The 15417-nt window shown below is 53.4% G+C and overlaps 3 protein-coding genes across 3 annotated transcripts in view; 1 reads left to right on the forward strand and 2 right to left on the reverse strand.

The window, feature by feature from the left end:
• LOC147646125 (uncharacterized) overlaps positions 1 to 15417 on the reverse strand; it is a 325143-nt gene that overhangs the window by 193747 nt on the left and 115979 nt on the right. The gene's annotated exons all lie outside the window — the stretch shown is intronic.
• LOC147646128 (uncharacterized) overlaps positions 1 to 15417 on the forward strand; it is a 251303-nt gene that overhangs the window by 82346 nt on the left and 153540 nt on the right. The window lies entirely within an intron of this gene.
• LOC147646132 (uncharacterized) lies at positions 5299 to 13002 on the reverse strand. Its single transcript, XM_086873908.1, has 3 exons — positions 12859 to 13002; positions 7645 to 7774; positions 5299 to 7419 (listed from the first exon to the last, which is right to left on the reverse strand). Exon 3 carries the CDS (start codon positions 7303 to 7305, stop codon positions 6580 to 6582), a length of 726 nt encoding a protein of 241 aa, XP_086730034.1. The 5' UTR covers positions 7306 to 7419; positions 7645 to 7774; positions 12859 to 13002; the 3' UTR covers positions 5299 to 6579.

The raw sequence follows: 15417 nt of genomic DNA on the forward strand, positions 1-15417 counted from the left end.
AGGGAGCAGAAGGGTCTCAGTAGGCAATTTGTGTTTTCTTCATGAATTGCTGAATGAAAGACACAATGTGGCCTCACGCAGCAAGAGAACTTGCAGAACTTACTGACTGTAAGTTTGTGTTGAATTCCCAGAAAAGGGAAGTGTTGAAGTGTAACAAAAAGGCCTTTTGAATTCAGCTAGCCCCTGAGCCTTCATCCAAAACAACCACCAGGAGGCTGACAACTATCTCGTGCAGAGCCCTGCTGCAAGGGCTTCCATAATCATGGAATTAGAAAATATGAAGCTTAGGAAAGTAGAATGTGCCCATTAAGTTTAAAAAGTTTAAAAGCTTGTCCTGTGCAAAGAATGGACAAGTGAGTTTGTGGTGGAGCTTCCCCCTCACTCCTGGTGTTGAATAAACAAATCCCTGCTCTACAGGCCCTACACTATGGAGTACTGTTTTCTTGACTACTATTTGTTCATCATAATCACGCTATGCTTTTCACTGTCTTCTTAGAACCTTCCAGGCATAAAGTGAGTAAGACAGTGAGTTGTGTATTGATAGGGCCGAAGAAACATTTCCAAATGCCATCCCGTGAAAGGAAAGGACGCGAAACAGCCCTGGGGAAGAGCGTCCCTCGCACAGCCCTCAGAGCTGCCACCATGCACAAGATGGCGGCCGGGGCTGAGGCTGTGCCACCGTGCACAAGATGGCGGCCGGGGCTGAGGCTGTGCCACCGTGCACAAGATGGCGGCCGGGGCTGAGGCTGTGCCACCGTGCACAAGATGCCGGCCGGGGCTGAGGCTGTGCCACCGTGCACAAGATGCCGGCCGGGGCTGAGGCTGTGCCTCTCAGAGCGCTCTGCAGCCTCTGCCAGCCCAGCCCCAGCCCCGGAGCAGCGCAGGGCGGGCAGAGCCCCCTTCCAGCCGTCTGCTTCAATGGACATTGACAGACACCCGGGCCACGCACACAGGCTGACACCTTTGCTCTGTGCACACAAACACGTACCAGACACTTGGGAACCTCGGCTGGCAGCATTTTCAGGTGAAAACACAGAGAAACTCCAGGGTTTGAAGGTTTTCAAATAGAATATTTCATTTGCCAATAAAAGGACCAAAAGCAGAAAGGGGCATCCCAGCCTGTTTCTTCCATGCAGGAATAGTGTCACAGTGACTGTGAGCTGATGAAGACGGAGATGGGATTTAATCCAAAGCAGATTGTGCAGTGGGTGCTCACCTGTGATATGTATCCCTCACAGTACCTATTTATTTGGAACACTAGGAAGATTATGAGCCTGGGCAAGATATTAACCCTTTCAATACAGACATGAAACCTACAAACCTTGCTCATCTCTCCAGGGACAGAAAAGGACAGAGTAATAACACACAAAAAAACAACATAAAAACATCAAAGTCAGTAAAAAAAAGAAGTCAAACATTAGATAGAAAAGTAATGAAAAAATGGTAATTGAAACAAAAATATTCTTATAGTAAAGCCATAGAAATAAACAATGATATACAAAATAACTCCTTTAATTAATGAAAAAAGTATAAAAAAATATTCAAACTGTAAATCTAAACAAAAGCATCCATTAAAGAAACCAAACACATGTTAAAGTAACTGTTATCCCATAAAAGTTTGAACAGAAAAACAACTAAAAACAATAAAATGCCCTTTGCCCCCAGGGAGAGAAGAAAACTTCTGTTTCCAACGATGATCACAAAAACAAATGAAGAGAACCTTTGCCTTCAAACAACTCATCCTTAAAATAAAACCCCATGAATTCATAATCCATTGACACACCTCTAGGAGGGCTGTAAAAATCAGGAAAATGTCACGACAGAAAAATTTCTTCCCAGGCGGCTGCTATTTGTAAAAATGAAAAAGCACAAAAAAATCCATTCCTTGTAAAAAAGCCTCCATGACATAACAGGAAAAAACTTCTCTCCCTACAAAAACTAATACAAAACTATTGTATAATTAATACTGTGTTAACATCCCAAGTTCTATCTCTACAGTGTCGGGTAAAAAAAAAAAGGAGAGGAAAGGCGTTCTGAAAGTTTTATTAGAGTTTCTCATTCTTGTAGTCCTGTTAATAAAGTTCCTTTATTACTTCTAAGTTTTAAGCCTATTTTGCCCTTCTCCTAATCCATATCTCACAGTGAGAAATGAGTAAGTGCCCTGGAGATTTCAGCCAGCGCTAAACCCACCACATTATTTAGTGCATTAGCCAAAAATCTCAAATTAGCGAATCTCAGCCACTGCACCAGGCTGAAGCTGAGGATCCCCAGCCAAGCTCAGAGGGAGGAGAACACAGCATTTGTGGGATCCTTTCCAGTCTGACTTACCTTAGCTGGAGCCCGGGGGAGGAGAGAGCAGGAGAAGGGTTGGCTGAGTCCTCTCCCCTCTGCCTTGCCCTTCTCTGCTGGATCCTCAGTTCATCCCACACCCACCCCAAGACTCCATCCCCATCCTACTGGTGCTGATGGGATTAAAGGAGATAAAGAGGAGATAAAAAGGTAGAGAGGAGAGAAAAAGAGAAGTTTAAATGCAGTTTAAATATGAAAGAAATGCACATGTTAGTGCCTGCTGAGAGTTCCAAGGGAGCTGAAGGGTTTGGGAAGGGCCAGGAGCCCGTGAAGGGCTCAGGAGCTGCTGCTGCCGGGAGGGAGGAAATGCACCAATGGCTCCCAGCAGAGTCTGTGCTTTGAGGCTCTTTCCCAAACAGCTGCAGGAGGGAAAGCAGCTGAGTTTGGAGGAAGAGTTTTCTGCTGAGGTTTCCTGTTTGGAGCTGTCACAAGCTTGAGCTGCTCAAGGGAAACGCGGCTCTGCTTCCAGCAGGGCCCAACTGCCCGGGAGCACAACTTGGTTCCCTGGCCCTGAGCCAACGGGCAGCAGCAGCTTCTGTTCCCTCCTGGCTCTTGTGTCATTTCCAGCAGCACAGGACACACCAAGAAAAGCTCCTCCAGAACATGCCATGAGAAACACAACCTGATTTCATTGCATGAAGGAGCTCTGACAGTCCCACGGGCTCAGGTTTGTTTGTCAGTGAACAGAGCAGGGAAAAGCACAGCCACATTCCCTGCACAGGGAATTCCCAGGAGGAAAGTGCAGCGCTGGAGGATGTGCTTGGATACAACGTTCCCACGGCAGTTTTGGGGATAAAACCGTCAGCAGAGAGAAAAGAAAAAGTCCTACCAAGGGTGGGCTGGGGAGGGCTGGTGCTTCCCGGGAGGCTCCCGAAGCTCAAGAGGACAAAGCCCAGACCTTGTCCAAGCTGCGAGCTGGGTCTGAGCCAGAAACCAGGGGGTGGCAGAGACATTGCTGCTGAAGGGCTTCAGATTGCCAAAGCTAAAGTGTCCAGCATCAAGGAACAACTTGAGGTTACAGAAGTCCCTGTGCCCACGTTCCATCCCCTCATTTCAAGCTGAAAGCAGAGTTCCCCTTGTGATTCTGCTTTTTAATAATCAATGTCAAACTTCACAAAATTCCCTTAAAGACCCCATGAAGGTTCACACTGTGAGAGCTCACTCGAGGCAGCCCCAACTCCTGCCCTGGTTCAGTCCCTCTCAAGCCCACTGTGCTTTCCAGCTGCTTTGCTCCAGCTCCCCCCAAATCACCACGAATTCCACTGAACTGAAACAAATCCAAATCCTCGTGGGTCGGGACAAGGGCAGGGAGAGGTCACTCAGGGATCACCATCAGGGCCACAACAGCCCGACATGGGGAAATGAACTGAACTTAGGACTGAGCAAATCAGACCAGGAGAATGAGGATTAAAATCAATCTTGAGAAACACCTCCTCCCGCTCCTGAACTTTTCTGTCCGGGCCGCTGCTCGCGGGGCACAGAGAGGGGCCCGGCCGTGTCCCTCCAAACCTCCCTGGGAATCACCCCAGTGCCCTCAGCCCTCCATCTGCCCATCCCCGTGGCCTCCCAGTGGCCCCTGTGGCTTTCCCTGTTCATCCCAGCCTCTCCCAGTCCATTCGAATCATCCCAAATGCCCTCCCGGTCCCTCTCACTCCGCCCCGGATCTGCCGCCCCTCAGCCAATCAGCGCGCGTCTCTCTGATGACTCATCTGTTGCCGGGCAGATCCACAGAGCCGAGAGCCCCGCGCTGGACTCGGCCGCCCAGTGCCGCGCACTTCATTCCCAGTCCCTCCCAGTGCCACCACAGTCCCTCCCAGTGCCACCACAGTCCCGCCCAGTGCCACCACAGTCCTGGCCAGTGCCACCACAGTCCCTCCCAGTGCCACCACAGTCCCGCCCTGAGGCCCCAGAGTCCCTCACACTCCTTTTTAGCCACTCCCAGTCTATTCCTAGTTCATTCTCACTTCACTCCAGATCTCTACACCCTCATCCAGTGTCCCAGTATCCGCTCTGATTTTTTTCAGTGCCACCCCAGTTCCTCCCTGTCCATTCCCAGTCCCTCTCAATGCCACACAACTCGTCTCCCATCTCTCCCAGTGCCCATCCCAGCGTGTCCATCTCGCTGGTGCCCTCGAGCTCCCAGCCCGGCCCCGGCCGCCTGCTCTGCTCCCTGATGGATTTCTCCCCTGCCCACATCCAGCTGAGCTGCTCCCAGGGCCAGCAGCAGCTCTCGGGCCACGTGCTGGCCACTGCCGTGCTCCCCAGCGGGGACTGGAGCCAGCAGCTCCTGGTGCTGCTGGAAACCGCCCCCGGCAATGCGGGCTCAGCTCCAGCTGCCAGGTGGAGCACGGCAGCCTGGAGCACCCCCTGAGCCGGCACTGGGGCACGGCCCGGCACCCACAGCGCCGGGGGCAGAAGGGGAGGCACTGGGGGGGCCCAGAGGGGGATTGGGGTGTGCTGGGAGGAACTGGGAGGGAGTTTGAGACAGACTGGTTTAAACTGGGGAAGGGATTGAGGTGCTTAGGATGGCTGGGAAGGGGTTTGAAGGATGTTGGGGAGGGTGGGATGGGGTTCTGGGGGTGCTGGTGGACCCTGGGAGGGAGTTTGGGGGTGCTGGGTGTCACTGGGAGGGATTTGAGTGAGCCTGGAGGAGCTGGAAGGAGATTGGGCATTGGAAAGCAGGGATTGGGATGAGGTTGGTTGTGCTGGAAGAGACTGGGAGGAGTCTTGATGAGTCCTGGTGGGGCTGGGAAGGGACTGGGAGAGGGTTTGGGGGTCCTGGGGAAGTGGGGAGAAATTGGGAGGGGGCTGTGGGATCCTGAGAGGAACAGGAGGGGCTCTGCTGGGTCCTGGGGAGGCTGGGAAGAGACTGGCAGTGATTTACCAAAATAGCAATATTGATCCAGCATCAACATCAATCTGTTAATGGACAAAAAACCTCTCCAACAGTTTAAAGTTACAAAGTGGATGTTTAATCACAGCACTGGGCGAGTGCGGGAGTCACCCCTTAATACGCACTGCAAGTTGACAAAAGATTCCAGTGTCTATTTATTTACAAAAGTCTTGAATATCCAAAATACTAATACATATTAATACCAATACATATGCATAATGCTAACATTTCCCATTCCCCACTTTGTATTAAAATATACAGTAATGAGTTTAAAAAGTCATTCTGCCTGCGTGATGGGCGCCCTAATTTGAGGAGGAGGTCGTTTTGGCAAGGAGGAATCATCAAGTGATGAAGGAAAACCGCTCTTCCTCACTCTCACCTTTCTACCTTTACAATGATTAACATTACAAATGACATTTGGTACAACTCCAGTTTCCTCTCTTGTGACTTTGAAATGGGTTTCCAGATGTAAGGTCTGTGATCTTCCTGAACCCATTTATCAGTTTCTCTTTTTTCATTATAAGCACAGAAAAACAAACACACAATGAAAAGGAATTTTTTACCTAAGTCCGAGATTCATTATCTCAAATCCTGCTTCTCAATTAATCATTAACTCTAACTACTTCCAGCAAGGCCTGTCTCTAGCTGAGATCTCCAAATTTTCTAAAATACCTAATTTTTTGAAATTAATTAGTCCAAAGGAGGTTTCAGAGGGTCCTGGGTGGGCTGTGGGAGACTGGGAGGGTCCTTGGAGGGGCTTGGGGTGTCTGTAAGAGGTTTTGGGGGTCCTGAACCCTGCAGACACCCACGGATGCTGTGAAATGCTGCCTGCATCAAGATGCTGACAGGGATTGGAGTCTCCGTGTTGGGTTTCGTCTTCCTGGCACTGGGGCTCGGCTTCTGCCTGCGCAGGAAGGTGAGGGGGGAACCCGGGGGTCATGTCCTCCCTCCCCATAGAGCGAGTGTGCTCCTCTTGGGCCCCTCAAGCCTGGTATCACCCCCTTTTCTCTGCCAACAGAGCTCCTGAGGCAGCAGGAAAAGGTTCTCTAGGATTAAAAGTCAACAAATCCACTCTCTCCAAGGAATTCCCATTGTTGGTCTGTGTCCCAATGGATGTTCCTGCACCTGTGTTCATCCAGGTGCCCACAGGGAGCCAGGAAGATGTGCAGCCTCCCAGCCAGGTGTCTTCCCAACACGCATCACCAGGACCACGGATCACCAGGGCTCTGCCCAACGGGGGTCACTGGGGATCATCCAACGCCCATCCTCCCATGGGGGATGGAGCTGGAGCAGCGCACGAAGCTCTTCCCACACTCGGGGCACTCGCAGGGCTTCCCTTACTGGTGCCTCCGTTGGTGTTGGGTCAAGTTAGATCTCTGTGAGAAGCTCTTCCCACACTGGGGACACTCGTAGGGCCTCTCCCCACTGTGGATGCGCCGGTGGAGAGCGAGGTGGGAGTTGCGGTTGAAGCCCTTCCCGCAGTCGGGGCAGCGGAAGGGCCTCTCGTCTGTGTGAATCCGCTCATGTTTGAGAACATCAGAGCTGCGCTGAAACCTCTTCCCACACTGGGGACACTCGTACGGCCTCTCCCCAGTGTGGATGAGCTGGTGTTTTCTCAGGTAGGAGCTCCACCCAAAGCTCTTCCCACATTCCAAGCAGGTGTAGGGCCGTTCCCCCGTGTGGATCACCTGGTGTATCATCAGGTTAGAGATATCTCTGAAGCTCTTCCCACATTTTCCACACTCATACGGCTTTTCCCCAGTGTGGATCACCTGGTGCCGGATCAGGTGGCAGCTCTGGCTGAAGCTCTTCCCACATTCCCCACACTCATAGGGCTTTTCCCCAGTGTGGATCACCTGGTGCCGGATCAGCTGGGAGCTCTTTCTGAACCCCTTCCCGCATTCCAAGCACTTGTGGGGCTTCTCCCCCAGCTCTGAGCTCTGGCTGGATCTCTGGCCGTGTTCCTGGCACTGGGGGGATCTTTCCTCCTTGCAGCTCCCTGGGCTGGGTTTGCAGCCCTTCCTTGTGTGGCACCTCCAGGACTTTTCCTCCTCCTCTTCCATTTAGACACGGTATGAAAATTCCTGATGAGGAGGAAAAAAAGAGAGGAGAGAGCCTTGGACTGGGGGTTCCTCCATGCCCAAGTTCATCTCAGGAAGTCATTTGGCATCTTATGTCTGTAACAAACCAAAACACCAAGATTCAGCCCAGACATCCTCCAAACATCAAAACTAGATCAAAAAGATCAAAAACTAATCAAACACCAAATTCAGGCAAAACCCCCTCCAGTATAGAAAGATTCAGCCCCTGCAAAAAGACAAAGCACCAACATTTAGCCCAATAAAGCTCAGAAACAACAGGATTCAGCCCAGTGAAAATCGTGGATCCCCCTCTCCAGTCACCTGCTGACTGTGGGCAGGGAAACACTCCTGGGACTGCACATACAGGGAGGGAGGAACCTTGTGCTGCTTCCTGTTCCTGCTCCTCCTCCTCCTGTGGCCCAACTCTTGCTCACACCTCTTCCTCCTTCTTCTGTAAAACCCAAGATAGATATTTTGACCATTTTGTTCCTCAACCCTGCTTCTCCCTCCCTTCTCCTGCTGCCCCCAGGCCCAGCACCCACTGCCTCCTCCCTCTTCCCCCCCAGTCCCACAGCATCCCACCGCAGGGGCACGGATGCAGCTGGGCCAGCTCGGCCTGAGGCAGCGCTGGGCTCTCGGCCGCTTCCGCCCGCACTCGCTCCCCACTGCAGCCGCTCCCGCCCCCACAGCGCGGGGGGGCCCGGCCTTGGCGCTCCCCCCTCCCACCTCCCCAAATTCCCCTCCAGGGGGGCGCCAAGGCCCGGGGGGGAGGGGCGCAGCTGGGATCCAGGTAGGACCATTGAGGGGACAATATGGAATGCTAGAAGGGCATCCTGGACAAAGGGATGATGACCCCAAAATATCTCTCAAGGGTCCCTTGGGAGCATGTGGAGGTCGTTTGCACATTCTCCCAGAGCTAACTAGGGACATGGACACCCAGGGGGGCAAGAAGGGAAGTCCAGAAGGGATTTAGACAACAGGGGATGGATGGTGTTGGTGTGCTGGGAAGGGATTGGCTGAAGGGGAGTGTGCAGGAATGTGCTTAAGGCAAGAAGCAGCAGGAGGAATCCATGGGGTAAGAAAAATGATTATATAAAAGAGGAAAAAGAGAAAAATACTGAGAATTAGAAGGATTTTCAGAAGGGTCTTATCCTCAGAATTTGCCAGCTGACTCAGATCCTTTGTATCCCAGTTTTCAGGACAGGAAAACAAGGAGGTGAGGATTTCAGGGGGTTTCTCTGAGCTGGGAGCGGCAGGAGCGGGCGCAGAGCTGCGGCACCGGGAGCACGGGCTGGGGGCCTGTGGGGAGCTGTGGGGCCGGGCCGGGGCTGTGGGGCAGCCGGGGCTCAGCGCCGGGCGCTGCCTGAGCCCAGCACCCCCCGGGCAGGGCCGGCAGTGGCCCCCGGCCCCCAGGAGGCTGCGGGACGCCCCGGCCGCTGCCCGGCCCCGTGGAGCTGCCGGCCCTGCCCGCCGGGGGGGCCGCCTTTGGACACTGCGGCAGGACAGGGACCGGCTCTGGGATACGGGCTGGGGAGGGGAGCCTCAGCACAGCCAGCACGAGGAAGGAACAGCTCACAAATGGCGATTAGACCTGCAAGGATCCACATGATCTTTTTAAGCATTTCCTGCTGGGTCCCTGGAGAAAGGAAGGATTTTGCAGAAAGCTCAGCAGCTGCCACACGATGAGCACCCACAAGCACTGAGGGGGCTGCAGCAGCGACAGAAGAAGCCCCTGCAGCACTTGCTCACAAAGGGCCAGCAGCTGAATGCAGCAAGGGATGAGCAAAAGGCCAAGCTGAAGGCAAAGGCCATGGCACACTTCCTACAGCCCCTGAGGGATCAAGCCCAGGGCCCAAGGGGGCCCCAGCACCCAGGGGACACCCTCGGCCACAAGCACCTGGCACAGGCATTGCCCTCCTGGCCAGGGCACAGCCCACCCAAACAGCCCCTGGCAAGGAATCAGCCTTCCAGCTGCAGGGCACAAGGACACTGCAAGCACAGACAGCAGCACCCTCAGCACCAGCAAGTCCAGCCCTTGATGGACACGCATTCTTAGCGGTGGCACAGCTCCCATTCCACCAGGGACCCACCACACTGCAGCCCTTGGGAACATCCAGGGTGGCTCTGGATCCAGAGGAGACCTTTCCTGATGGACACAGGGGCCTCTCCATCCACTCAGAATCTTACACCTAAGTGGGAAAAATTGTTAGGGAATATTTTAATTACTAAAGCACTAAGTGGGAAAGACGAGTGGGTGTGTTTTATTCAGCCACTATTAGCAGATGTGGGGGGATGGGTTTGAAATGCAGGAACTTTTATTTGCTCACAATTGTGATTGTAATTTACTGGGAAGGGATTTGATGGCTAAATTTGGAATGCAAATTAATGTTGGAAAAGGTGATACAGAGGCTGGTTCTGTTGTACCTCTGCGTCAAATGTCTGGCAGAGCCACGGCTGAAGTGAACCCACAAGTGTGGGCAGACCCAGGGAAATTGGCAAAATTAGATATGGAGCCTCTCCAAATTTCCCTGAAGCAACCAGGACAAGAGGTGTCCAAAAGCAATCCCCTGTTCCAAGGGAGGGAAGGAAGGGCTCACAGCCTGTCTGGGAGTCCTGCTCAAGGCACGGCTTGGGGAGCCAGGGATGGCTCCCTAGAATGCTCCTATCCTGCCAAACAAGAAATCCAATGGAATCCACAGAATGCTGCAGGACCCAAGAAGAAGAAATGAGATGATGAAACCGAGGCACCCCACACTCTCAGATCCTTACACCAGCCTAAACCAGGTGCCCTCCTCACTCTGCTGCCATTCACAACTTGATGCAAAAGATGCTTTCTGGGGATCTGCCCACTTCCAGAGGATGCAAACACAATTCTGCCTTGGGCTGGCAACAAGAGCTAGAAGGGAAAATTCTCAAGACATGGACGGTCCTTCTGCAGGGATGCACGGAAGCACCGGCCTGATTGGGGCAAGCCTTGCAGGAAATATCAAAGGAATTGACCTCACCCCCAGGGACTGGCTTCATGCAGGATGTGGAGGACTTGATCCAGTCAGAAAAACAAGGAGAAGAGGTAGAGGAAGCCTCTGTGAAATGGTTTCATTTTCAGGCTAAAAAGCAGCTTTGAGTAGCTGAAAAAAAAGGGCAAACAGTAGAGAAAATGGTTAAATATTTGGGACCTATTTTAACTGAAGCTTTGTCTTGTATTGACCCTGAGAGGGTTCAGGGAATCTCAGAAATAATGTTTCCCTGGACGAAAAAGGAGCTGCAGCAATTCTTAGGATTAACAGGGAATTGTAGGAGCTGGATTGAGGATTCTCTCTTCTAGCGAGAGCATTGTGTGACTTCTTTAGGCCCAGAGAGTCTCAATGTTATGGGGTGGACATAAGAAAGAGAACAAAACAAAATGGAAAAAATAAAATGATTGATGCCCCAGCCATGGCTCTTCCAGACTCAGAAATCTGAACTGGAAGGGAATATTAAACAGGCCACCCCTGAGCCTGCACTGAAGGCAACGCAGCAGCAGCCAGGGCTCCCCAGCGGGGGAAGCCCCTGGGCCTGCCCACAGATCCTCTGCTCAAATCCTCGGCCTGGCCACCCTCCTTTGCCATCTCCAGCCACTGCGGGACAATCCTTGCTCTCACTCTTGCAGCTTCAGGCCTTTCTGTGCCTGCCCTCGCCACAGCTGCTGGGGAAGGCACCGGGACAATTCCACTCTGCCTCTCAATTACACTCACACTCTGCCCTGCCTGGGATTAGCTGCTGGCAAAATAGACCAACTTGAAAATGATTTAAAATCTTATTTCTCTAAAGGGACTTGGTTTGCCTTTGCCTTGGGGAAAGGAATTTTAATCTTTCTTTTAAAGGAATTTTAAGGTTCCTTTTCCACCACTCAGCAGAGATGAAATTAACATCTCAACAGATTGGGAATAGCCCAAAAGATTCCCACCAAGATAACAACCATCAACAAAATATCAACACCCAGCAGCAAACATCAACCAACATCTGACCCAGACACTTCCCCAGGTACAGCTGGAGACACCTGGTCTGGAAAAGGCTGAGCAGGAAATCCAGGAGTACCCACCTAATTCCCATCACAGGCACAGAAATCCGGCTGCAACAGGAAACCAAATCCTAACAACTCCACACCTTCAAACCAATGAACATTAAACCAATGGATTTCTATGGTGTCAGAGTGTATAAATTTAGAAAAATCTAGTCAAACTCATTTGTCATGGAATGATTTTCTCAGCACATCCAGCCTAAGTGTGCATGAAATTATTCCTGTTGCACATTCTGGCCAGAATCAAGTAATGCCTTATTTCTCTAAAGACATTGTTGAATAGTTTTTGCTTTTCTCAGTTTCAGTGAAAGGATTACACCGTTAGAGTAATTTTTTCTAATAATTTTACTTCTCTATTATTGGTTCTGTTTGGGCCAGTGGTGTGAGAATCAGTTTTTAGTCCCAGGAGAATAAAAAGAAAACGCTTGATTGCTTTCGCAGTTTTGTTTTATATTTGAACGTGACTCTTAGTGATGACAAAATGATGGTATGAGTTTTTCGATGTTCACCTTTAAGCTGCACTTTGAAAACTAGAAGAGCTTTAAAGTTGGTGCTTTAACACATAAACAATTATTAGAATATTGTTTAAAAAAAAATAAATAGCAGATCTGTGGGGGGCCACGTGTGAATCACGGGATGTCTGCCCTGGAAGAGAAGCTTTGCTCCAGGCAGCCAGGAGAGGAGCTTTAGAAATGCAAATTAACACTGATGGCCCAAAGCCTGCACAATGGCCCAGGGGCTTCCTGCCTGCGGGAGGAATTGGGCTGATTCCAGGAAGGAAAAAACAGAGGCAAAGAGTGAATCTGCTTGGAGATAGGGCCAGGGACTTGTATATAAGGAAGCAATGGGAGAAACCATCATTTTCAGAAAATGTTACTAATTGACAAGGACTGCTGCTCAGACCAAGTCCCGATACATTCCTGAACTTCCAGAAGAACAAAGACTCCACAGAGCCAGGAATATCGGGTGTTATACAAAAAGGAAATGCAGCAGGCGGATCGGGAAGGCTGAACCTTCCAAGCACCTCGGCCAGTGTTGGGCAAAGGGACAGGGACATGCGGCCGGGAAAATCAGGACAAAAACGAGGCCGCGTCCTCCAACAACTGGAGAGAGCGCACGGCAAATGCCCCATGGCCTCTCCCTTTGGGCAGCAATAAAGTCACTTGCACACCGCTCCTCTGGCTCCTTGGGCCACACAGACCTCTGGCGCCGGGAATTTTCCCGCCCGGCCCCGGGCCCAGCGCAGCCACCTCCGGCCTCCCGACACGAAGCGGGACGAGCCAGCGCTGCTCCGCCACCGCCTCCTGCCGAGGCCCCAGCGGCAAGGAGACCGCGGGCAGCCGCTCCCGCAGCGCCCTCAGCCCAGGGCCAACACGGGCCGGCCACGGCACAAGCCACCCGCCACAGCCCCCTGCCGCCCCCTCCCGGGCCCGCAGCGAGCCCCGAGCCCCCGCAGAACCGAGCGCGGCTCCCACCTGCGATGGCCGGGGCCGCCTCCGAGCTCCGCCGCCGCCTCACCGGGCTCCGGCCGCCGCTGCCGCCGCTGCCGGGCCCGCACAGACGCTCCGGCAATGGCGGCTCTCCTGCCCCACGGCCGCCCTGGGGGCTCCAGCGGGGCCGGGCTTGTCCCCGCTCTGCCCAATCAGCGCGCGCCAGAGCCACGAGTGACGGCAGAAGCAGCCAATGGCAGCCAGCGGCGGGCTCTGCACACGGCACAGCCCCGCCCCGCGCTCTCAGGGCCCGCCCCGGGCTGCGTGAGGGGAAAGGCGGGGATGAGGAACAGCCCTGGAACGGGCCCGGCCCGAGCCGCCATTGAGCTCCCAACACAGACAAAGGTCTCCGCACCTCCCAGCTCACCTTGCCCAGCTCTGGCTGCTGGGTGCCTCCGGCTCAGCGGGAAACTCTGGAGCCTCATGCACGTCTAATTAGGAGCATCAGTGCATCGCTTTGATTTCCCCCAAAAAAGGGAACCCGCCCTCCAAACCCCTTCAGCTGAGTGGAGGAGAGGAGAGATTTCTTGCAGAAAACTCCCAAGAATACCAAAGCCAAAGCGAAGTGAGCCAAGACCCCCCAGCAGCGCCTCTCTGCCGTCCCAGCTGAAGCCCTCGCTGGCTGCTCCAGGCTGGAGCGGCACACTGGGAGCACTGGGAAGGGGCCCCGGCTCGGGGCGCAGCCCCCGGGGCAGCCCCACGGCCCCCACGGCAGCTCCAAGGCTCCGCCAGCCGGGATGGAACGTGGGACGGGGAGCAGGGGAAGGGATGGGGCTACCGGAGCCGAGGAAACACGAGGGACACCGGGGGCACTTCACGAGCATTTAACGCAAAAGATAAAATCATAAGGGAGACAAAAGCAACAGCACCTGTAGCACCATAGCACAGGGCCACACAAGGACATGTCCCACTGCTGTGGGGTGATGCTGGCCCGAGTCCAGGCACCCACCACAGCTGCTCTCTCACTGCCCTCCACAGCCACACAGGGAGAGAAAATTTAATCAAGGGTTCATGAGTTAAGGACCCGAGACTGTTTCCTCATCAAACACAGTCATGGGCAAAACAGGAGATATAAATTGAATTTATTGCCAATAAGCTCAGAGCAGGAGAATAAGAAGACCCTTAAAAGCACCATCCTTCCACCCCTCCCTCCTTCCAGCTCTGCATCCTAACCTGGCAGTGCAAGGATACAGGGAATGGAGGCATGGTCAGTTCATCTCCTGGGGCTTTTCCTGCTGCTCAGGGACAGGAGTCGTTCCCCTGCTGCACTCTGGGATCTCTCCCACCAGAGAGGTCTCCAGGAACTTCTCCAACCTGAGTCCATTCCATGGGAGCAGCCCCCTCACAGTGCTGCAGCGTGGGTCACTCTGCCACGGGGTCAGACCTTCCAGGACAGGCGGCTCCAGCAGGGACCCCTCTGTCCACAGGTGTCCCCTGGGGTCACAGCCTCATCTCAGGCATTCCCCTGCTCTGGCATGGGCTTCTCCAGGGACTGTGGGTGTATCTCTGCATCCCAGTGAATCTCCAGGGGCAGTCAATCTGCAATTCCCATTGTTAGTCTGTGTTCTGATGGATGTTCCTGCCCCTGTGTTCATCCAGGTGCCCACAGGGAGTCAGGAAGATCTGTTTGGTCAAGATTGAACTCTGTGAGAAGCTCTTCCCACACTGGGGACACTCGTAGGGCCTCACCCCAGTGTGGATGTGCCGGTGCCTGATGAGGGTGCAGTTTTGTGCAGCCCTTCCCACAGTCAGGGCAGCGGAAGGGCCTCTCCTCTGTGTGAATCCACTGATGTTTAATGAGACCTGAGCTCCTTGGAAATCTCTTCCCACACTCAGGATGCACTGGTGTGCCCCGAGGTTGGAGCTCCAGCTGAAGCCCTCTCCACACTCCCCACACGTGTAGGGCTTTTCCCCTGTGTGGATCTTCTGGTGACAAATCAGATTGGACATCTCAATGAAGCTCTCCCCACATTCCCCACACTCGCTGGGGCATTCTCCTGTGTGGATGTTCTGGTGCCAGATCAGGTGGGAGCTGCAATTGAAGCTCTTCCTACATTCCAAGCACTTTCCAGGCTTTTCCCCTGTGTGGATCCTACGGTGGTTAATCAGGACAGAGATCTTCCTGAACCTCTTCCCACACTCCCCACACTCCTAGGGGCTCTCCCCAGTGTGAATCACCTGGTGCCAGATCAGATGGGAGCTATTCTTGAAGCCCTCCCCACACTCCCCACACTCCCAGAGCCATTCCCCAGGGTGGATCCTCTGGTGTTCCCTCAACTTGAAGCTCCAGCTGAAGCTCTTCCCACATTCCAAGCATTTGTGGGGCTTCTCCCTGCCATGAGCTCTCTCCCTCAGCTCTGAGCTCTGGGTGGATCTCTGGCCGCCTTCCTGGCACAGGGGGGATCTTTCCTCCTTGCAGCTCCCTGGGCTGGGTTTGCAGCCCCTCCTCATGCAGGATCTCTGGGGATTTTCCTCCTCTTCCTCCATTTGGCCATGGCTTGGGAATGACAAATCCTGGTTTGGGGGAAATCAAAGTGGGAGTGC

Source organism: Cyanistes caeruleus, unplaced genomic scaffold (assembly GCF_971803275.1).
Source record: "Cyanistes caeruleus unplaced genomic scaffold, bCyaCae1.hap1.1 HAP1_SCAFFOLD_120, whole genome shotgun sequence".
In the NCBI taxonomy this organism is placed as follows: domain Eukaryota; kingdom Metazoa; phylum Chordata; class Aves; order Passeriformes; family Paridae; genus Cyanistes; species Cyanistes caeruleus.

Coding starts and splice junctions, on each gene's coding strand:
- LOC147646132 (XM_086873908.1), bottom strand. CDS start 7,305: ATGGAAGAGGAGGAGGAAAAGTCCTGGAGGTGCCACACAAGGAAGGGC.